The sequence below is a fragment of the Phlebotomus papatasi genome, chromosome 1 (assembly GCF_024763615.1).
Source record: "Phlebotomus papatasi isolate M1 chromosome 1, Ppap_2.1, whole genome shotgun sequence".
Taxonomy (NCBI): Eukaryota; Metazoa; Arthropoda; class Insecta; order Diptera; family Psychodidae; genus Phlebotomus; species Phlebotomus papatasi.
The window spans coordinates 42,562,058-42,580,110 of record NC_077222.1 but is presented as its reverse complement, the minus strand read 5'-3'; the positions used below and the strand labels follow the sequence as shown (position 1 = coordinate 42,580,110).

Here is an 18,053-nt window from a genome sequence, read left to right as displayed (position 1 = left end):
CCAAAAAAATAAATTTTATCTATAAATAATTTTCTTTTAGAGAAAAAAAAACCTAGTCGTCTTACTAAAAATCCATACTTTCTGTTAATTAAAAATACTTTCTTATGATTAACATTTAATGTTATTATCACAAATTCAAAGTTATATAAATTCTTAGTTAGAAGATTTCTCCATATAGAAACAGAGAAATTCTACAGTTAAGAGAACAAAATTCAGTAAGAGAAGATATTTAGCGAGACCTTTTTAGAATATTTAGCATGATAGTAGGGTATGATTAACCTATTATTAGCCTCATCCAATATTTTTGCCACTACTATGCCCCATCAAATGTGGGTGGAGCCTAAAATTCTATTCAAGAAATAAAGAATGGCGAAAATTACACATACACTGAGAAAAAAAGAGGGTGCGATTAACTTTTTTCCTCATAACTTTAACACTTTTTAAGTGTAAAAATATATCAACATTTTTTTATGTTAATTTTACACCTTTTGAGGGTGAAATCTACATGAAAAAAGGGTAACTTTAACCCCCAATACACCTAAAAAGGGTAATATTTACACCGATTTTGGATCAATACTGCAGGGTAAAATTAACATTTCCGGAATGTTATTTTAACTTTTTCGGATTTCTCTCAGTGTAGTTACGCTCGGTAATAAATCACTCCTGGGTCAGTATCCCAGGGATAGGACACAGAGAAATCCGAAAAAGTCAAAATAACATTCCGGAAATGTTAATTTTACCCTTCAGTATTGATCCAAAATCGGTGTAAATTTTACCCTTTCTAGGTGTATTATGGGTTAAAGTTACCCTTTTTTCATGTTGATTTTATCCCCAAAAGGTGTAAAATTAACATTAAAAAATGTTGATATATTTTTACACCCGAAAAGTGTTAAAGTTATGACGAAAAAAAGTTAATCGTAGCCTCTTTTTTTTCTTAGTGGAGAGTTAGATTTATAGGAAAAGTCAGCTCTCCGAGTGATGTTCGTCAACTTCTCGTCTTTAAAAAAAAGTCTAAGAATTGTGCAGTCTTCTTTATCAAGTTTGTCGCTTTAAATGGTACAATCCCAAAAACTATTCCAAACTAATATTTCAATGAACGAAATTTCCAAATGAGTCAAAGTGGATACGAAGAAAACCTCCAAAATAGATCCATTATTAGGATATGAGTTTCTTAAAAATTCACCATATTCACACTCAAACTGAGAGAAATTTCCCTTTGTCAAAACTGACAATCACTTCGCGCCATTTTTTTTACCCTTTAAGGACGATTGGGTCACCGGTGACCCAAAAATTAAACTTTTCCTACGGCCTTCTAAAACTGTATTTTGCTCTAAAAAGTTAGAAAAAATGATATTTTCTGACCCTCAATTTTTGACCTTCTCGTCCTTAAAGGGTTAAGTGATCTATGATATTTCTTTATGGGAGGAATGTGTAAGATAGAACGGATAGAACTGTAGGGAAATTCTGTAATTTTCGTGGCATTGTCACGCGTGAGTTCGAAACCTGACAATGCCATTCGAGCTTTTTTGTCATATCATATGAATTCGAAAATACAAATCATTGATTTTTTAATGAAATCCCTTTACTTGATGATTTTATGAAAATACAGTAACGTCTTGGTTGATTTGTTTAATAAAATTCATTGTCATTTGAATTGCCAGAAATCTCAAATATGTGACTTCTGATAATGTCACGTGAGCTGAAATGACAATGTCACGGCTACAGAATCGCATTTTCGAAAAAGCTCTCCTAAGATTCGAACCTAATTTGTCATGTGGTATTGCCAGAGCGTTACAGAATTCCCCTCCTGAGCTATCCTGAATGCCATATGACAAATTGCGCTGGAGTCACAGGAGAGCATTTTCGAAAATGTGATTCTGTAGCCATGATATTGCCATTTCAGCTCAGGTTGGCATTATCAGAATCAAAGTCTCATGTTTAAGATTTCTAGAAATTCAAATTCATTGAATTATATTATTAAACAGATCGGCCAAGATGAACTATATTTGAGTGATATCATTGAGTAAAGAAATATCATTAAAAATCAATTATGGTAAATTAAGCTAATTCAAAACCTGCTCCAAATGGAAATTATTCACTACTCCAAATGGAAACGTAATTTTTTTCATGATAAAAATAATACTAAATTATTATATTTATATATTTCATATACCACAGTTTTATTATTTAGTTAATTTTGCTCCAATTAAAGCGAATATCCATTCATATTCATAAATTTTAATTTGTTAATTTCTCAGAAAAATTAAAAGTGTACCTTTTCACCATCGAATTTTTCATCGATCGACCATGTTGAAAAACACAATGAGGTGATTGTTGTTTATTCATTTTGTTCAACATTTATGTCATATTTCTGGCTAATTTTAGTTAAATTAAGTGCTAATCTTCATTGTTAACGGTACGTGAAGTTTTCAAATGAAATAATCACCTATTTCGAAAACAAAAAGGGTTTTTCTGAAGTGTCTGCAAATGCTTCAATAGGAAACCCCGGAAATATGATTTTTTTGGAGAGATTTTCTTATTGCATTAGATGGGAAAGGAGAAAAGACCAGGAATAAGAACAAATCCTGCACTCAAGAGCAACTCAACAAGGTTTTGGAAGCCTTTCGTCGCGGTTTCACTTTCACTGTTTGTCTCCAATTAGAAACTTTCCAATATAAATATGTTTCCAATAGAAGCATTAAACGCTCGCGTATTTTTCTTGTATTTAAGAAGTTTTCAAATAATATCTAAAGGAATTTTGACAAAACGGTAACATTCTAAAAGAGTCAAGGAGCAAATTTATGTAATTCTCTTCAGAAAAAATATGAACTTAATGTGTTGAATTTTCTGTCAAAGTTAAAGCGTCTGAAAATGGTTTTGAATTTTGAACCCTAATTGCATTTTCGAACTCATGTGATTTGAGAAGAAAAAACTGGATTGGCATTGTTATGCCCTAGACACACTTCCGACTAAAGTCCAGAGACGACTAAGCTGATTCATAGCCAAGTCAGTACCTGACACACTACAAACGAGGATTAGCATTCATTGGTGTCCCCAAAATATAGCTAGGGGTATTTATGTAGACATTTTTATTGTAATGCACATGTATAATGTAACTATTTGCAAATTTATGTCTACAATTATTTATGAGGTGGAAGCTATCTCGCGACTTAAGCCAAATTAGGCGATTCTAATGAATAAGTCTTGTTGATTTACGTGAATTGTGAAGTAATTTTACAAGTAGTTTCATTTTTAAAAGAATATTAGTGCATTTCAGTAGCAAATTTCTGCATAAAAACCCATATAAGCTATGTTTTGTGTATACCAGTGAATGCTAAGCTTCGTTTGTAATGTGTCAGGAGCTAGCTTGGCTATAAACGAGCTTGGTCGTTTCTGGACTTTAGTCGTAAGTGTCGTCCGGTACAGAATTCCACTACTGGAGGCAATTAACATCGATCTCTCATTTCCTAAGGTAGTCATATTTTCTAATAGTGTAAATGCTCTTAAGGCAGTCCTTTATTTATCCCAGAACAAGTGTATAATACTGTTCAACACAATACGAATGAAATTTTGATCTCAAACTCAAATTCGAGGTGCTGACGCGTAGAAAAATATTGGCGCACCACCGCCAACTTATAAAATTGACGCCCACTGGCCAAGCACCTGTTCAAGTTATCTTAGCCACAGCGAACAATTTTTCAGGCAGATCACTATACGAGAAGGGAATATAAACTAATTTCCATAGGGATTGTATAATAGACTTATATCTGGATTTGAAAGTTCGATAGTGGTATCAATAGTACTGGTATCTATCTGTGCCAGGGAATAAACAGGTCTGTTACATACACAGTTCTCATTGGCTGCCCATTAGAATATAATGGAGGCTGATCAGATCCAATCAGCCGATCCTAGACTAGACCTAGATCGTCGCTGATCCTGAAGATTGATTAGTATTAAGACACTAAACATCGCCAATCTGCCTATCTTTGCGACTAATCGATGCCGATCTTCCGATCTTATAGAGACTAAACGATGCCAATCTGCTGATCGTAGAAATTAATCGGCGCCGATCTGCCGATCACCGAGATTAATTACAGTAGACTCTCTCTCAATCGGGAATATGGGGTAAAATGTCATCCGGTTTAGCGATAGAATTGAGCGTTAAAGCCTTTGTAAATTCCACAAAAAGCGCTCAATTATAAAGAATCATGATAAAATAGGAAGAACTACAGCGAATTTGACCGAATTAGATTCATAATTAAACGTGAAAACTGTCAATAAAATTTGTCGCCCGATTGAAAAAGAGCCGATTGAGTGAGAGTATACTGTAATGAAGATTTTTTAGATTAATCGACGCCGATCTGCCGATCATAGAGACTAATCGGTGCCGATCTACCGATCGTACAGACTGATTGGTGCCAATCAGCCGATCTAATCTGGTAAATCCACTGGCTTTACCAATTTACTTTCCCCGTTACTTTACCCTAATAATTGCATTACTTAAGGGGTTACATGGGTCTCTCTGAAAATTCAGGTCAATCGGAGTAAAATTCTCGGAGGTAGAGCAGTTTTAATTATGCATTCCGCCCACATAGGCATATTGTTGTAAAATTTTAAACGCATTTTTCTTAAAGCACCGTTTTACAATGCGGTAGTCAAGATTACTCATAATCTAGTGAACCGATCTTTCTGAAATTTTGCATACTTGTTTTGAGAAGTATTATCTACTGTTTGAATCAAAACCATTTTTACAATACAAAATGTGTTGAAAAATAGGGAAAAATTGATACCTTTTCACAACAACTTTTGCCAAAAAAACCAAATTTTGTTTTTTTCAAAAATCATTCGTTCATCTAGGGGTTCAACTAATTCTCTAAGAGAATATATTTGGTTTTTGGATTTCAGATGGACCTATTGGAAGACATCCTGCCTACCGCAAGGTCTGTTTTTTGAGGAATGGTTCCGAAAATCAGCTACCAACGGTCGAATTTTCAAAATTTTTCAATTTTTTTTTGTTTTTTTTTTTTAATTTTGTTCTAAAGTTACTCTTTCATATTTCAAAAGTTGGAATTTCTAAAATATTTTCGACACAATAAATTATTATCAGGAAAAAGGCCTATTTTTTGACCTGAGAAACCCATGTAACCCCTTAAGGCTTTAAAAGGTCTTCATGACTAATTTTGAAATTAAAGAAAACTTAAAAAAAATACAGAAATTAAAAGAATGCTTTAGAATTTCAGCACAATTTGATGTGGCGCTTGTTTCATTTCATTTTAAGAACCCAAAATTGTACACTTTAAATTCTTTGTCGTAGAATTCAAATCAGCCTTTAAATGTTTAATTTGTTAAATCATAAAATAATTATATCAGAATTAATGGCATGCTATCGGCGTACATTTGTGGACGAGGCTTTTTCCATAAGTTTAAACCCTCTTCATGCGTAATATTCCAAAAAAAAGTCGCAAATTGTTATTCAATTTTTTCTTGGTGTTTTTTTGAGGCCATTTCAAACACTTTTTTTGTCTTAGGTCTTTTCAACATTTTTTAAATGATAAATTCTAAAATCTTACACAGCTTATTTGATAATTATAGAAAAAGACATCCCCATCATTGGTTTTCCCACACTATTTCACTCCTCAGTCTAGAAGTGAAAAGTATTGGTAACATGAGGATAAATATTCCACACAGCACAATTTTTTCTTATTATTTTTTTTTCATTTTGAAAAAAAAAATTATTGGTAAAATGATGAATATCTGGGGAAATTATCTTCCGGACAGAGTCATATTGAGACAAAGGAGATGATCTCTCTTGTCACCCCAACCCCCATTACCCTTCCTCAGCTTTGTCTTCTGCACTACACTCGCTACCGTGAGTGTAATGGTTTTGGGAAAGAGTTGGCTGGCCTTTGTGGCTATGTGAAGCACCTTTTGCACTTTTGATATCACCTGGTTGGACTCACAGTTGTTCTTCTTGTGGTGAACACCACTAAAATTACGATGGGGAAAATGTACAAAACAATTAGTAAAGTCGGATAAAATTTGCTACTGAACGTGACAATGGGCAGGTGTTTGGATACAAGGTATCATTAAATTTCGACAAGGCACTTAACCTGAACTTTTGTGATAAGGGTAAATGTTAATGTGAAGAAATAAATAAATATTTATCTCTTACTATGCTTTAATCTTTAATAAACCTTAGTATCACTTTATCATCTACTTTTACATTATGAAATAACAATTAAAAAGTTACAGGTAATTTCTGATTAGAAAATTTAACTTGAAAGCTACCTATATGCAACTAAAAAGGTTAAAATAAGATGATTCTTGATAAGAGAGCAGCGTGATTTAATATTATTTTCTGGCTCTTAATAAGTTCATTAGTTTAAAAAATAAATATAACTCCCTGAAATATCTTTTCTGCTATTTGTAATTTTTGTCAAACAAACCAGTAAGGAAAATCACTCCACGGTAAAATTTCCAAAGGTTCACTAAAAACTACACTAAGAAAAACCTAAAAAGTTAAAACAACTCTATGGCAGAGTTGAATTAACTCTGCGAATATCGATGTAATTGTTACTCTTTTTCGTTGCAAATTTTGGTAAATAGAGTTGAAACAACTCTTCGTGCGAGTTGAATTAATTCGTCGGATATCGATGTAATTATTACTCTTTTACAATGCAAAGTTTCATCTCGACTGAAGTATATGCTTAAATGTTTTCGTTTTAAGAATATACTTCAGTCAAGAAGATTTTCGTGTGACAAAGTTCATATGGAACATTAATTAAAAATATGCCTAACAGTGTTTCATGAAAACATGCGTGTGCATCATATGTTATATTTCGCTCGGAAATTAGGGAACTTGAGATCAAGAAAATATAAATAAAGTAAATGAAAAAAAAAAAAAAATTGCAAAATTTATCCATTTTGGGATTTGAAAGAGTAATTTTAACTCTAAAACAGAATTCTTTTTACTCTTAAAACGAGTTATTTTAACTCTTAAAAAGAGTTATTTTCGCTCTTAAAAAGAGTTATTTACACTCTTTTGTCATGAAAATCTTAGGATAAAAATGTTGAAACAACTTCCGAATATTACACTTAAACAGAAGTATCAACTCTAAAATATAGTTATAGTTAATCGAAAATTAGAACGAAAAAGAGTTAATTCAACATCGATTCGAGTAAGTTTTACTTGATTATTTTTCTGAGTGTACTTAATCAAAATGGAGTACAATGTAGAGGAAAGTGCACAGGCTTCGTACGATCACAAGCCTCATAATGACTAAATTTTTCCTATGTTTATGAATAATTATGACTCTGCAATATATATTAAAAACTGGGCAATTTCACGTAGTTTTTAAAATATGGGTGCGATGAGACACATTTATTAAGAAACATAGGAAAAATATAGTCATTACGAAGCTTGGGATCGTGCAAAGCATGGGCACTTTTCCCTAACACTTTTGATCCTTTTGACCTTTAAACATTGTCACAATGCTTTAAGTGAACGTCAACAATCATAATGCTGTTTTAAGGATGTATTGCTGTGCGATTGGTCAGTAAAAATGAAATTTGGCAAGAAATATAAACAAAATGGTGGTCGTAAATTGCAAATGTCCAAAGCTAAATGTTCTTTTAGAGAAGGAAAAATGAAAAATATAAATTATCTTGCAATTTCCGGCTTGATTTGAAGGAATTTATGATCATCTTTCAGTTTTTTTACTGCTAATTTACTAACCAAAAATGTTTTTTTTTGTGCAAAATATCGGATATTTTGCATATAGGGGAAAGTGACCATGCTTGATAACGTCCAACCTTGATAATAACTAATTTTTTCCTATGTTAATCAATATTTGTGACTCATAGCAATATATTTTAATAGCTGGTCCTAAGCTTCACATTTCCTAAAAAAATTAGGAGCCTAGCCCTTTGTTCCTAGTTCCAGGAAGCAAAAATCGAAAATAGACCCAAATCTGTAATTTCTATGGATGATATTTCATACGATTTTTCATAGTGAATAATATTTATCAGAAGAAATTCCTATTACAGGTCATTGAGGGTTGACCATGGTTAATATTTCTGGAAAAATCTTTTTCATAAGAAAGCCTTGTTTTGTGGGTGGTGGAAAATCAATAAATCCTTCTTCTGTCCATGCTTTAAAATAAGAAAGAGCCATGCTTGATAATTCACTGTCATTGTATCAGATTCTTTCGTCCTCACACCTATTGCAATCATGTGATTTCATCGAATACTAGAATCTAGAAAATAAAAACCATAGTCAATAAATCAAAAATAATCTCACACAATTATGCCGCAGTTGAGTATTTATGGAACAAATTTGCATTATTTACACATAAGAATATTTTTTCAAGATTGCACAAACCGATTACACAATGAAAGAATCACATCTCCCATAAGCTCCTACAGCTTATAATTGATTTTTGTGTATCTTTAACATAACCTCACTTTCATATTTTGTTTTTGTTTTTTTCAAAAGAAGTAAGTTCATGAAGATTGTGAAACATTTTGTGATTCATTTCAAAGTAAGGTGAGTTAATTATTTTATTTATGTTAGCGATAAATACAATACAAAATATATTCTATTTATTTACGCAGAAGATCCAGAAGATGGTGAAAAACAAAGTAAGAAGCGAGAAACGCAACAGTGTGGATGAGACAGTCAATGCAGACTATAATCTTCAGGAAATTTCCCAAAACAGAACGAGAACTGGGGACAGGACACTTCTGCAGCCTTTGGAATCCTGATCTTCCGGAAAGTCAGCAGTGAACTTTGAATTCAATGGTTTCCGGAAGTGGCATCTTTCTCAATGAAATCTTACGCAAATCTTACTCAACGACAACCGCTTGAGATGCTCAACTGCCCCTGAGGGTTTCTCAAAATCTGTACTGATGGTCCTGTTCATCCGATAAAGCTTCAATCCTGAGCCAAATCCCTCATTCTGCTACTGTGTAGATTAAATATCTTCAGGGAGTTGTGCGCGCCTCCAAATAAATTTTTAGAGGATATCAGGCTTCACAGGGCAACAGTGGAACTTAGGTGGTCATTAAACATTAAATTAAACAATGGAAAATAGATTTTTTTAGCGATATTATAAATAAATAATAAAAGGGGTTTATTCAAAGGAATTTTTTGTACAGTGTCTGTCCAGGAGGTTTCTCATTTCATCTATGCTTTCGGGGATCCGGGAAGATTCCCGGAAATCCTTTAAAATATTCTTCCTTCTGCTATTATTTAGGGTTTCTGAGAGTCTTTTAGGGTTTCTCGATCTGGGGCTTCTCTGATTCTCCTGGAGATTTCCTGCCGAAGGATCAGGTCGATTTTGTGCAATTCCGATGGTTCAACTTTCTCCTTTTGCCTCGGCGGCTCTGGAGGCTCCTCCGGATTGGCCAGGTGGTAAAGTACATTTTCTCTGAACTCATTGAAGTCCAGGCTTTGATTTTCCTCAATGGTAAGGGTCTGCAGATTGGTATCTTGAGGAGGAGGCTCAATTTTTGAAAAGAGATTAGCAATTGTGACATCCGGAACCGCATTCGAACGGCTCCTGTTCCTCTCCAGGGCTTTTTCCAGGGAAATCATAAACCACACCTGAAAGTACCCAGTTCTGTGCTTCCTAGCCACACTGTAAACTTCCTTCCTCATGCTGCTGTACGTCATAATGTCGTCGATAATCAAAACACCCGGATCCTCCAATTCCTGGAATTTCTCAACAAACTCCTCTATTCTCCGCAACATTTCCATATATATATAGCATGTCCCAGGCTTCACAAAATCATCATAGCACAGATGATAAACTGTTAGATCACTGGACATGCTGGAAATCCTCCTGGCTGTTGACGTCTTCCCGAAAGCTGGAATTCCGGCGAAGAGACACAAACATAGAGGAATTTTCTAATCATTCATTGAAGCTTCCGTCACTCCAACGACGGTGGGGGCAGTTTCCTGAATTGCTTTGGCCTGGTTAGCCTCCAATTCAGCTATCCTCCTGGTGTTTATCTCCTGCTGAACTTCAATGTAAACTCCAAGAATTTTTTTTTTATTCACCAGATGTTTTCGTTTATGTCAGTAATTGACATAACCTTAAACTTTCGTGTTCATATTTTAGAAAAATGGTTTAATTTTTGTTGTGAAAATACGTCCTAGAAAAATTGCTTGAAAGTGATTCTTTATTATCTTATCCCTTGTGCAAACAAATTAATCAGGTAGATTAGAGTTCTGTCTAAATATTATTGTGTAATTTTTTGTGTCCGGTGTAATATTTACAGCGGAAAATGGGCTTATATTGGTAGGGAAAATCTCTATACAGGTAGGCATTTGGTCCAACCTTTATAATAATCGCCACTGTATTTTCATTTTCCTTCTGGGGAAATCAGAAGGATTTCCAGGAATTACTTCAGGTGGGATTATGAACCTAATAAGTGAGACATTTTTTGTCCTAGTGGATAAAACGCTGCGATTTATGTGGCAGTCAGAAAAAAATCCAAAACTCAGACATCATTTCACAGTATCAAGCATGGTCACTTTCCCCTACATTCCAAAAATCCTAAGTTTTAATTTTTTAATTTAATTTAATTTAATCCGAATTACTAAAATAAATTGACATTTTTGTTATTGCTTTTTTAAGAATGTTGTTTCAAATAAAAATATGGACCTTATACTTTGTGTGTAATATCGGACATCAACCTTTTCAAAATATCTTGCTCTTTCGGAACTGTTCCAAGTATTTTTTCAGTATCTCGTTAGGAGACAAGTCGTTTTTTTTATTTTAGTAATCTTTAACTACAAAAAGAAAAATATATTTGTAGACTTTTCAGAAACAAAAGAAATGTCAGATATTGCGAGCAATACGAAATTTCGCACAGTTCCTTTAAAGAAATTTCTCTAAAGAATTAACTTTTCTTTTGAGTATTTTCTTTAAAAAATCCTTTTTAAAGAAACATTCTCCTATCATTGTAGGCAGAAACGTCTATTTTTTTTAAAAACAATTTTTGATAAAAAATTGATTCTAGTGTGGAGACGCCATAAGATAAAATTATAAAGTTGCAACATGTTTCATAAAGTCTGCAAATAAAATGCTATAAAAAAAGTCATACTCTCAAATCGAGTCAAGGATTATCACTGAGAAATTGGGATTCTGCATTCTTAAATCAAATTAATAAATAAATTAAATATTAAATGAATTAATATGTCTGTAATTTGATATTAAATTGCTTTATGGATAATTTATCAAACAATTTATCGTCGTCTGAATTAGCAACTGGATTATCTGCATTTCTTTCTGGATTTAATTCAATTCAACGTTTGCAAAACAAATGGAGATAGGGCAATTGCTGATATGAGAAAGTGGAGCAGTTTCATGCTAAACTTTTATTTAAGACTCTTTTGCAAAATGAATATGAACCATATTCAAACTAACTAAATCCAGTTAGTTTTCAGTGGGTATTGGGTAAGTGAAAGTACAGAGGAGACCAAGGATGAGTTATCCAGCTAATGAAATGTTCTTTGCGTATAATTTGTGAAGAAATATTAAAGAGGTGTTTGCTCGTTTAATATAATTGATTCGTTCAAGAAAAATTCCTGGTGACCTAAAGGGGATTCAATCCCGGAACACTTACATCATAGCGTACTAAAAGAACGAGTGCTCTACCGTTTGACCCATTGAGTGCCCCTATTCAAAAATATTGATCTTTTTTTAAGGAAAATTTTTCATTGGACATTAAGAGCATCAAGCTAAAAGCCAATTTAAATTTCAGCACAAATTTTCATTTCACAATCATTCTTGAGTTTATTATCCTCACGACTGTGTAACTCGTGCAACTCGTGTTATTTTTTTAATATTATAGTATTTTGGTAAAAAGAAAATTGTAAGAAAAAACACCATTGTCACGTTTAGTATGCTTTTTCGCACGAATCCTCTCGCAATTTTTTAACTTTGCAAATTTTTCCAACTCACCATTCACCAATATGAAAGACTCTTGGTCCCTTCACAACCATCACATGCAACTTCTGCTTAAGACAGTGTTGTGAGACATGCTGAAGTGACCAATCCCAATTGTAGTCATCATATGAACAAAAATGTTCAGCACATTTCACAATTTCCTTCCATGTGGTCCTATTGAAGGCCATTCCCATATTATGCTTACTGGATATCCATGGAGTCACTTCAACCTATAGAGTTGTTATAATGCAAAAAAGAAAACCAAATTTCCACATGAATTAAAAATTGATCTTCTTCACTCCCGAATTTTAAGATATTATTTCACATTTCACTCTAAAATGTATCAAATTAAGTATTACAATATAGGAATATATTACACACGATGATAACAACATTAGCAATATTGAAGGATTTTCCAAATGTATGAGGAACTATCTAAAGGGTAAAGGGTGTTAGGATTTAAAGACACGTTTTCTCACTCGCAGGATTTATTAATTAAATAATACTCCAAGATGGTGGAGAACAAACATCAACACAGAAAACATCATGATAATGAAAGTTCAGCAGATGTTCAGATGAATGAAGATGGTAATGAAAAGGCAGCATGAGAAGGGGATATTTTGTACTTCATGATGTCAAACAATTAGCATTTTGCACACAATAAAGCTTCCACTACTTGCTTGCACACATAAATTGGTTATATATAAATATGGTTTTAAGTATTAAACAAGAAACATGCATAAGATATTCTGAAACGCAAAATACCAAACAATCTTTTTTTTCCATTTAAACACTTTAAATTGATCACCTAATTAATTGATTCATTAGAGCACGGGTTCTGTTATCACACGCATAAGGGCAGACACTTCAATTTATTATGGTGTATACACACTGTAATTAAATTTAGTTTTAGATTGCTTCTGTGATGAGAATATTTTAGAAAAAGCATTAAGAAGACGATATACAATATCTATGGGTTTTCTGAATGCAAAAATTATTATAAATATTTTTCTTCAGGATCGAGGTTATCGGAATGAATATAATATCAAACTATAATTGGTCTTTTCTGCAAAAAACCGCTATGATTTAAACCATTTCCTTATTTTGCGGAATTTGAATTCAATTAAATTCAACAATTCACCGATTGCATATCGACCGTTATCGCATCTGTTTTGTTTTGTATCTGCATTTAGTGCAAACGACGATACAAATTTTACTTCGATGGAACTGACGTTAATTTATATCGGAACTTTACGATTGTCTTCTTTTGAAGTGTTTTCACTGTCGATTTTAGCGTTGCTTTTAACTTCCAGGACAAAGAGATAGAATACCTAATTGAACTGCAACCAACTAGAAATCACTATATAATTTTAAAATCTATGATGAAAGTACACATGTACTAAGGGCGCAGGAGAAAGGGGATGGAAGAGGCAATAGTCTCCACTTACATACTTAACGATTTAAAAAACGAATGACACTAAAAATGATTTAAAACCGCTAAGATTTAGCTCATCTTAAGGACATTTTCACCACAAAAAGGTTCTTAACTGGCTTAAAAGTTCTTTTGGATCTCAATAAATTATTTAAATTTTAAAAAATCTAATTTAAAAATTAATGTATAGTGAATTTTTTAACGAAACGTTGTACATCATTAGCCGTACTCACTATGGCGCTGTTATCTTGTAATATCGTTATCTCGTTATGTTCTCGTAATGTATTTTATAAATGAAAAATTATAACAAGATAACAGATTACGGAGATTACGAGATAACAACGCCATAGTGAGTACGGCTATTTAATATTAAAAAAATAAAAATAGTTTTTTTTTTGGAGGACTTTAGAGAAGCGATTATCTTTTCTTTAAAAAGCTTACACTTTAGCCTTACAAGACCTTTTGGGGAATTTCATAAACTTTTCACATCTTCTCCCCACCTACTGCCCCCCCCCCCCTTATGCCCTAAACACACGACTTAAGCCGAGAGGGGCTTAATGGAAAATGCTGGAAATGCACTTTAACCATTATTTGTAATATAATTACACTAAGCCGTCTCACGGCTAATCCTCATGTCTGTCAAGGCCCTTACAAATAATTAAAATCGGCTTAGTATTTAGAGATAAGATTTTGCCAGGGGTCAGTTCTATATTTTGGATTACCGATGCATCCAGGCTACAATTGGGCCTCTTATGCTTCCCCACTCCTATCTTATCCCCCAATGCGGGTAGCCGCTCCATATCACAGCTCTGTGGGCAACCAGTGCCGCTACTATATCACAGCAGCCCATCTCGATGTGTGTTTGGGATCAGTGACAGTGAATATTTGTATCGACTGAAGTACCAATTTCATGTCGAAATTCGTTCTCGTACCAGCCTCTATAGTATACTGGACGAATTCAAAGCCGGTATGGCATGAGAAATCTTTTTCTGCTGCTGCTCAGCTTTGAACCCGAGACCTCACAGTCATAGAGCCACTACTACTCTATCTACTGTCCACTTGAGGCTCTGGCTTAGTATTTAATTTTCGGTGAACTTTTGAAAGAAACTTTGATTGAAAAGCTCTACAGATTCGAAAAAAAAAACATTTTGCATCCAATTTTTACTGTTTGAATTGCACAGAGAGAGCAATATCTCGATTTTTAACCCCCCAAAATTTCCACCTTCCACACCCCTGAGACCATTTTCCACAACAAATTTTCGTATTTCAGACGATTTCTGAGAAATGGCGTCACGCTGTTTGTCCGTCTGTCCGTCCAGCTGTCGCCAGCTCTAAAGGCCAAACGGTAAGAGATAGTGGCTTGGAATAGGGACTTTCGGGTCCATAAGTCCCATAAATCGATCCAAGTATAATTATCATGTGCCTCAGTTTCCCTCCATCCTCCCTTTCCCATTCAAAACCGTGTTTTTGGAATTGCTCGAAAATGCTTCGTGCTATTTTTTTAAATTTTCATACGAAAATATCGTTGAATCATTTCTAATAACAGGTTTTCAAGGTCAAAGGTTAAAAAGGCTCTAGGTACTAATCGTAGTTCTCAACCAAATGTGGTCGTGCTTAGGCTCGTTATAAAAGTCTTGGAATTTTCGACTAGTCTGAATTCCAATCAGTTTTAAATCAGTAGGGGAAAGTACTCTCCCTTCGAACGTTCATACCTTCGAATAATGTGAATTTTCTTTAAGTTTTCCTAAGAGACCTCAACATTTCTTATTGTTAGCTTATTCTCAATTATTGATAATTATGTGACAATCATGTGGAAATCTCTTCCAAAAGGTAAAGGAAATTCACATTATTCGAAGGCATGAACGTTCGAAGGGAGAGTACTTTCTCCTAATGAAGGAGATATTAATCGATAAGTAATTTTTGTGCGAAGATCAACTTTATTATTTATCAGCTAGTTTTTGGGACCTTTTTTGAGTTATTTATGAAACGGTTTAAATCGGTTGTGAACCGGTCATTTATACGAAATATTTTTGAGATACAGAAACCAAGTCACGAGTTAGAGCATTTCGCAAGAATTTTGAAGGATTTTGGTCATTTTGTTATTTTACATCAATAAAAATCGTTTTTAATTAAACTGAGGTATAATTAGCCAGCAAATAAAATTTTTCAATGCCTATAATTTATGAAAAACATGTTTAATTCAGAATGACAAATATTTCAATGAATAGAGAGGGATTTAATTACTTGGAATAAATAATAGTTTTCTCAATATTCTATCTAAAAAAAACTATAACACTGCACTGTCTACCCTTGACTACTCTGCCCCGATCACCCCTATAATGTTTTAAAAAGTCACAGTTCAATTATGACATATTTGAAGTCACATTTTTTAAAACTAAAAGAAAAATCATAGCCTCAAAGCATAAAACTTGAATAGAGATTACTATACTTTGTAGTTTTTAATACGTCTACAAATTTTAAAGATTTAACATCTTTTAGTAAGACATCAATATTATGAAATATTTTGACATCATACTTATAAATTTTGAATCAATTTGAGCACTATATAAGTTGAAGAATAATTCCAATAATTTCAAAGGTATCAATTTATCAAAAAATAATAATGATGTACATCGCTTGCGTGCATCTATACAAGCCATAAAATTTTATTTACTCCAACCAATTTTGTGGGAAAAAGAACCACGAAAAGATTATTCAAAAACCAACATTGCATGGAAAATTTGTCATAGTAAATGCCAATTTTCTAGTCACGAATAATGAAGATAAAGATGCTAAATTTTAGGATATTCATAATAAACTTCAATTGACTATAAGAAAAGATAGCATCAATTACATGATGGACAATCTTTGGTATTTTGGCTGCTTGCTATTTAATTCAACAAAAAATGATTTTATCTATTTCTAATATAAAATGCAGTTTTGTGATTTCTAGGTGAAATTAGAATTTCCTCTTTACATTACAATTATTGATCCACAAAATGCTATTTAAACTCAAAACAATCCTAGTCAAAATTTATAGATAAATAAATTCTAAAGTTACGAGCTAAGCATTAAGTTTTTTTATCATCTAAAATCGTCTATTGCTACTGTGGCAATTTAATTTTTTTGAAATGAATTTTATGCAATTTTTGTCATTAAAATTTGAGTTTAGTATTTTACTGTGGAAAAACTTCATGCAAAATGCTTTTACAAAATATAAAGTAAAGGGAGAAAAGCAAAAAGTAATAAATCGTGCAGTTATCATGAAAATGAAAAATTTTCTCAACAAACTCAACAAAATTGAGTTTTTTTGTATCTGCTTTTGAAGGGTTATATGCAATAAGGACACAGAAAAAACATGTTTTTTTTTTAACTTTATTCCTAAAACTCGAAGATTAAAATAACATAGTCTCAAGGGATTTTATGTTAATAACAAATAAATTAAGTAATGCAGGTTTTTTGTTTTCCGTTTGTCTAATTTTATTAGCTAGACGTTTAGAGAGTTTAGAGTTATCGACATTAGGGTTTACAGCTAAATGTTGAAACGAAGTATAAAGATAATCCGTGGATGATGTGCCGTTTTCTAATGTTTGAACGAAAAATAGTTTAAATTTAACCCTTTAAGGACGAGAAGGTAATTGACGGTCAGAAAAAAATAAATTTTTCTAACTTTTTAGAGAAAAATACAGTTTTAGAAGGCCGTAGGAAAATTTTCATTTTTGGGTCACGGGATGACCCAAACGTCCTTAAAGGGTTAAACACTGGATTTTCGATTAAATCAAAAATTAAATCCCCAATTTCGGAGGTCTAATTTTTGGCTTATATACAGCTATTCGAAGATTCTTCCTAAAAACATTGTCAACTTTCATCTGGTAGTGATTGTCCCATTATTTTATGCTCACCGCATAGTAACTTTTGTTTGTAAACATGTTTTCAAAATTTTCTATAAGACTGAGCAAGATGACTAAATCTAAATCGGACTCACTCTGATTTAAATGTCAAAAACCTGTTTACAAAACAAAAGTTATTATCCGCTAGGCATTATGCTAAGCGCACAAAAAGTTTTGTTGTGTAAACATGTTTTTGACATTTTAATGAGAGTGAGTGAGATCTAGACGATCTAGATCTAGTCATCTCACTCACTCTCATGGGAAACTTTGAAAACATATTTATAAACAAAGGTTATTGTGCGCTCGGCATTATGCTCGACGCACAATAATTTTTGTTATGTCAACTTGTTTTCGAATCTTCCAATAAGGGTGAATGAGATGACTAAATTTAGATCTCTTTCACTCTTACTGAAATGTCAATAACATGTTTACAAAACAAAAGTTGTTGTGCCCTGGGCATTATGCCCAACGCACAATCACTTTTGTTTTGTAAACATGTTTTTGACATTTCAGTGAGACTGAGTGAAATCTAAATCTAGTCATCTCGCTCTCTCTCATAGAAAATTTTGTAAACATGATTACAAACAAAAGTTATTGTGCGTTGGGCATTATACCCAACGCATAATAATTTTTGTTTGTAAATATGTTTTCAAATTTTCCTATAAGAGTGAAAGAGATGACTATTAGATATCATTCATTCTAACTGAAATGTCAAAAAACATGTTTGCAAAATAAAAGTTGGTGTTCGTTGGACATTATATCCTCACTAAGATGTTC

General features: G+C 32.9%; 2 protein-coding genes across 3 annotated transcripts in view; both read right to left on the bottom strand.

Annotated features, from left to right (window-relative positions):
* Positions 1-5,718: 5,718 nt before the first annotated feature.
* The window catches only part of LOC129799792 (alpha-1,6-mannosyl-glycoprotein 2-beta-N-acetylglucosaminyltransferase), a 78,830-nt gene continuing 66,495 nt past the window's right edge, over positions 5,719-18,053 (bottom strand). For both annotated transcript variants that reach the window (XM_055844011.1, XM_055844012.1), the window contains 2 exons: positions 11,970-12,184; positions 5,719-5,986 (listed from right to left, as the gene is read on the bottom strand). In XM_055844011.1, coding sequence (XP_055699986.1) covers positions 5,764-5,986; positions 11,970-12,184 — 438 coding nt within the window. In that variant the 3' untranslated portion in view covers positions 5,719-5,763. The remainder of the gene's footprint in view (positions 5,987-11,969; positions 12,185-18,053) is intronic.
* Positions 7,914-10,442, bottom strand: LOC129799793 (uncharacterized). Its single transcript, XM_055844013.1, has one exon. It carries the CDS (start codon positions 9,827-9,829, stop codon positions 9,251-9,253), a length of 579 nt encoding a protein of 192 aa, XP_055699988.1. The 5' UTR covers positions 9,830-10,442; the 3' UTR covers positions 7,914-9,250.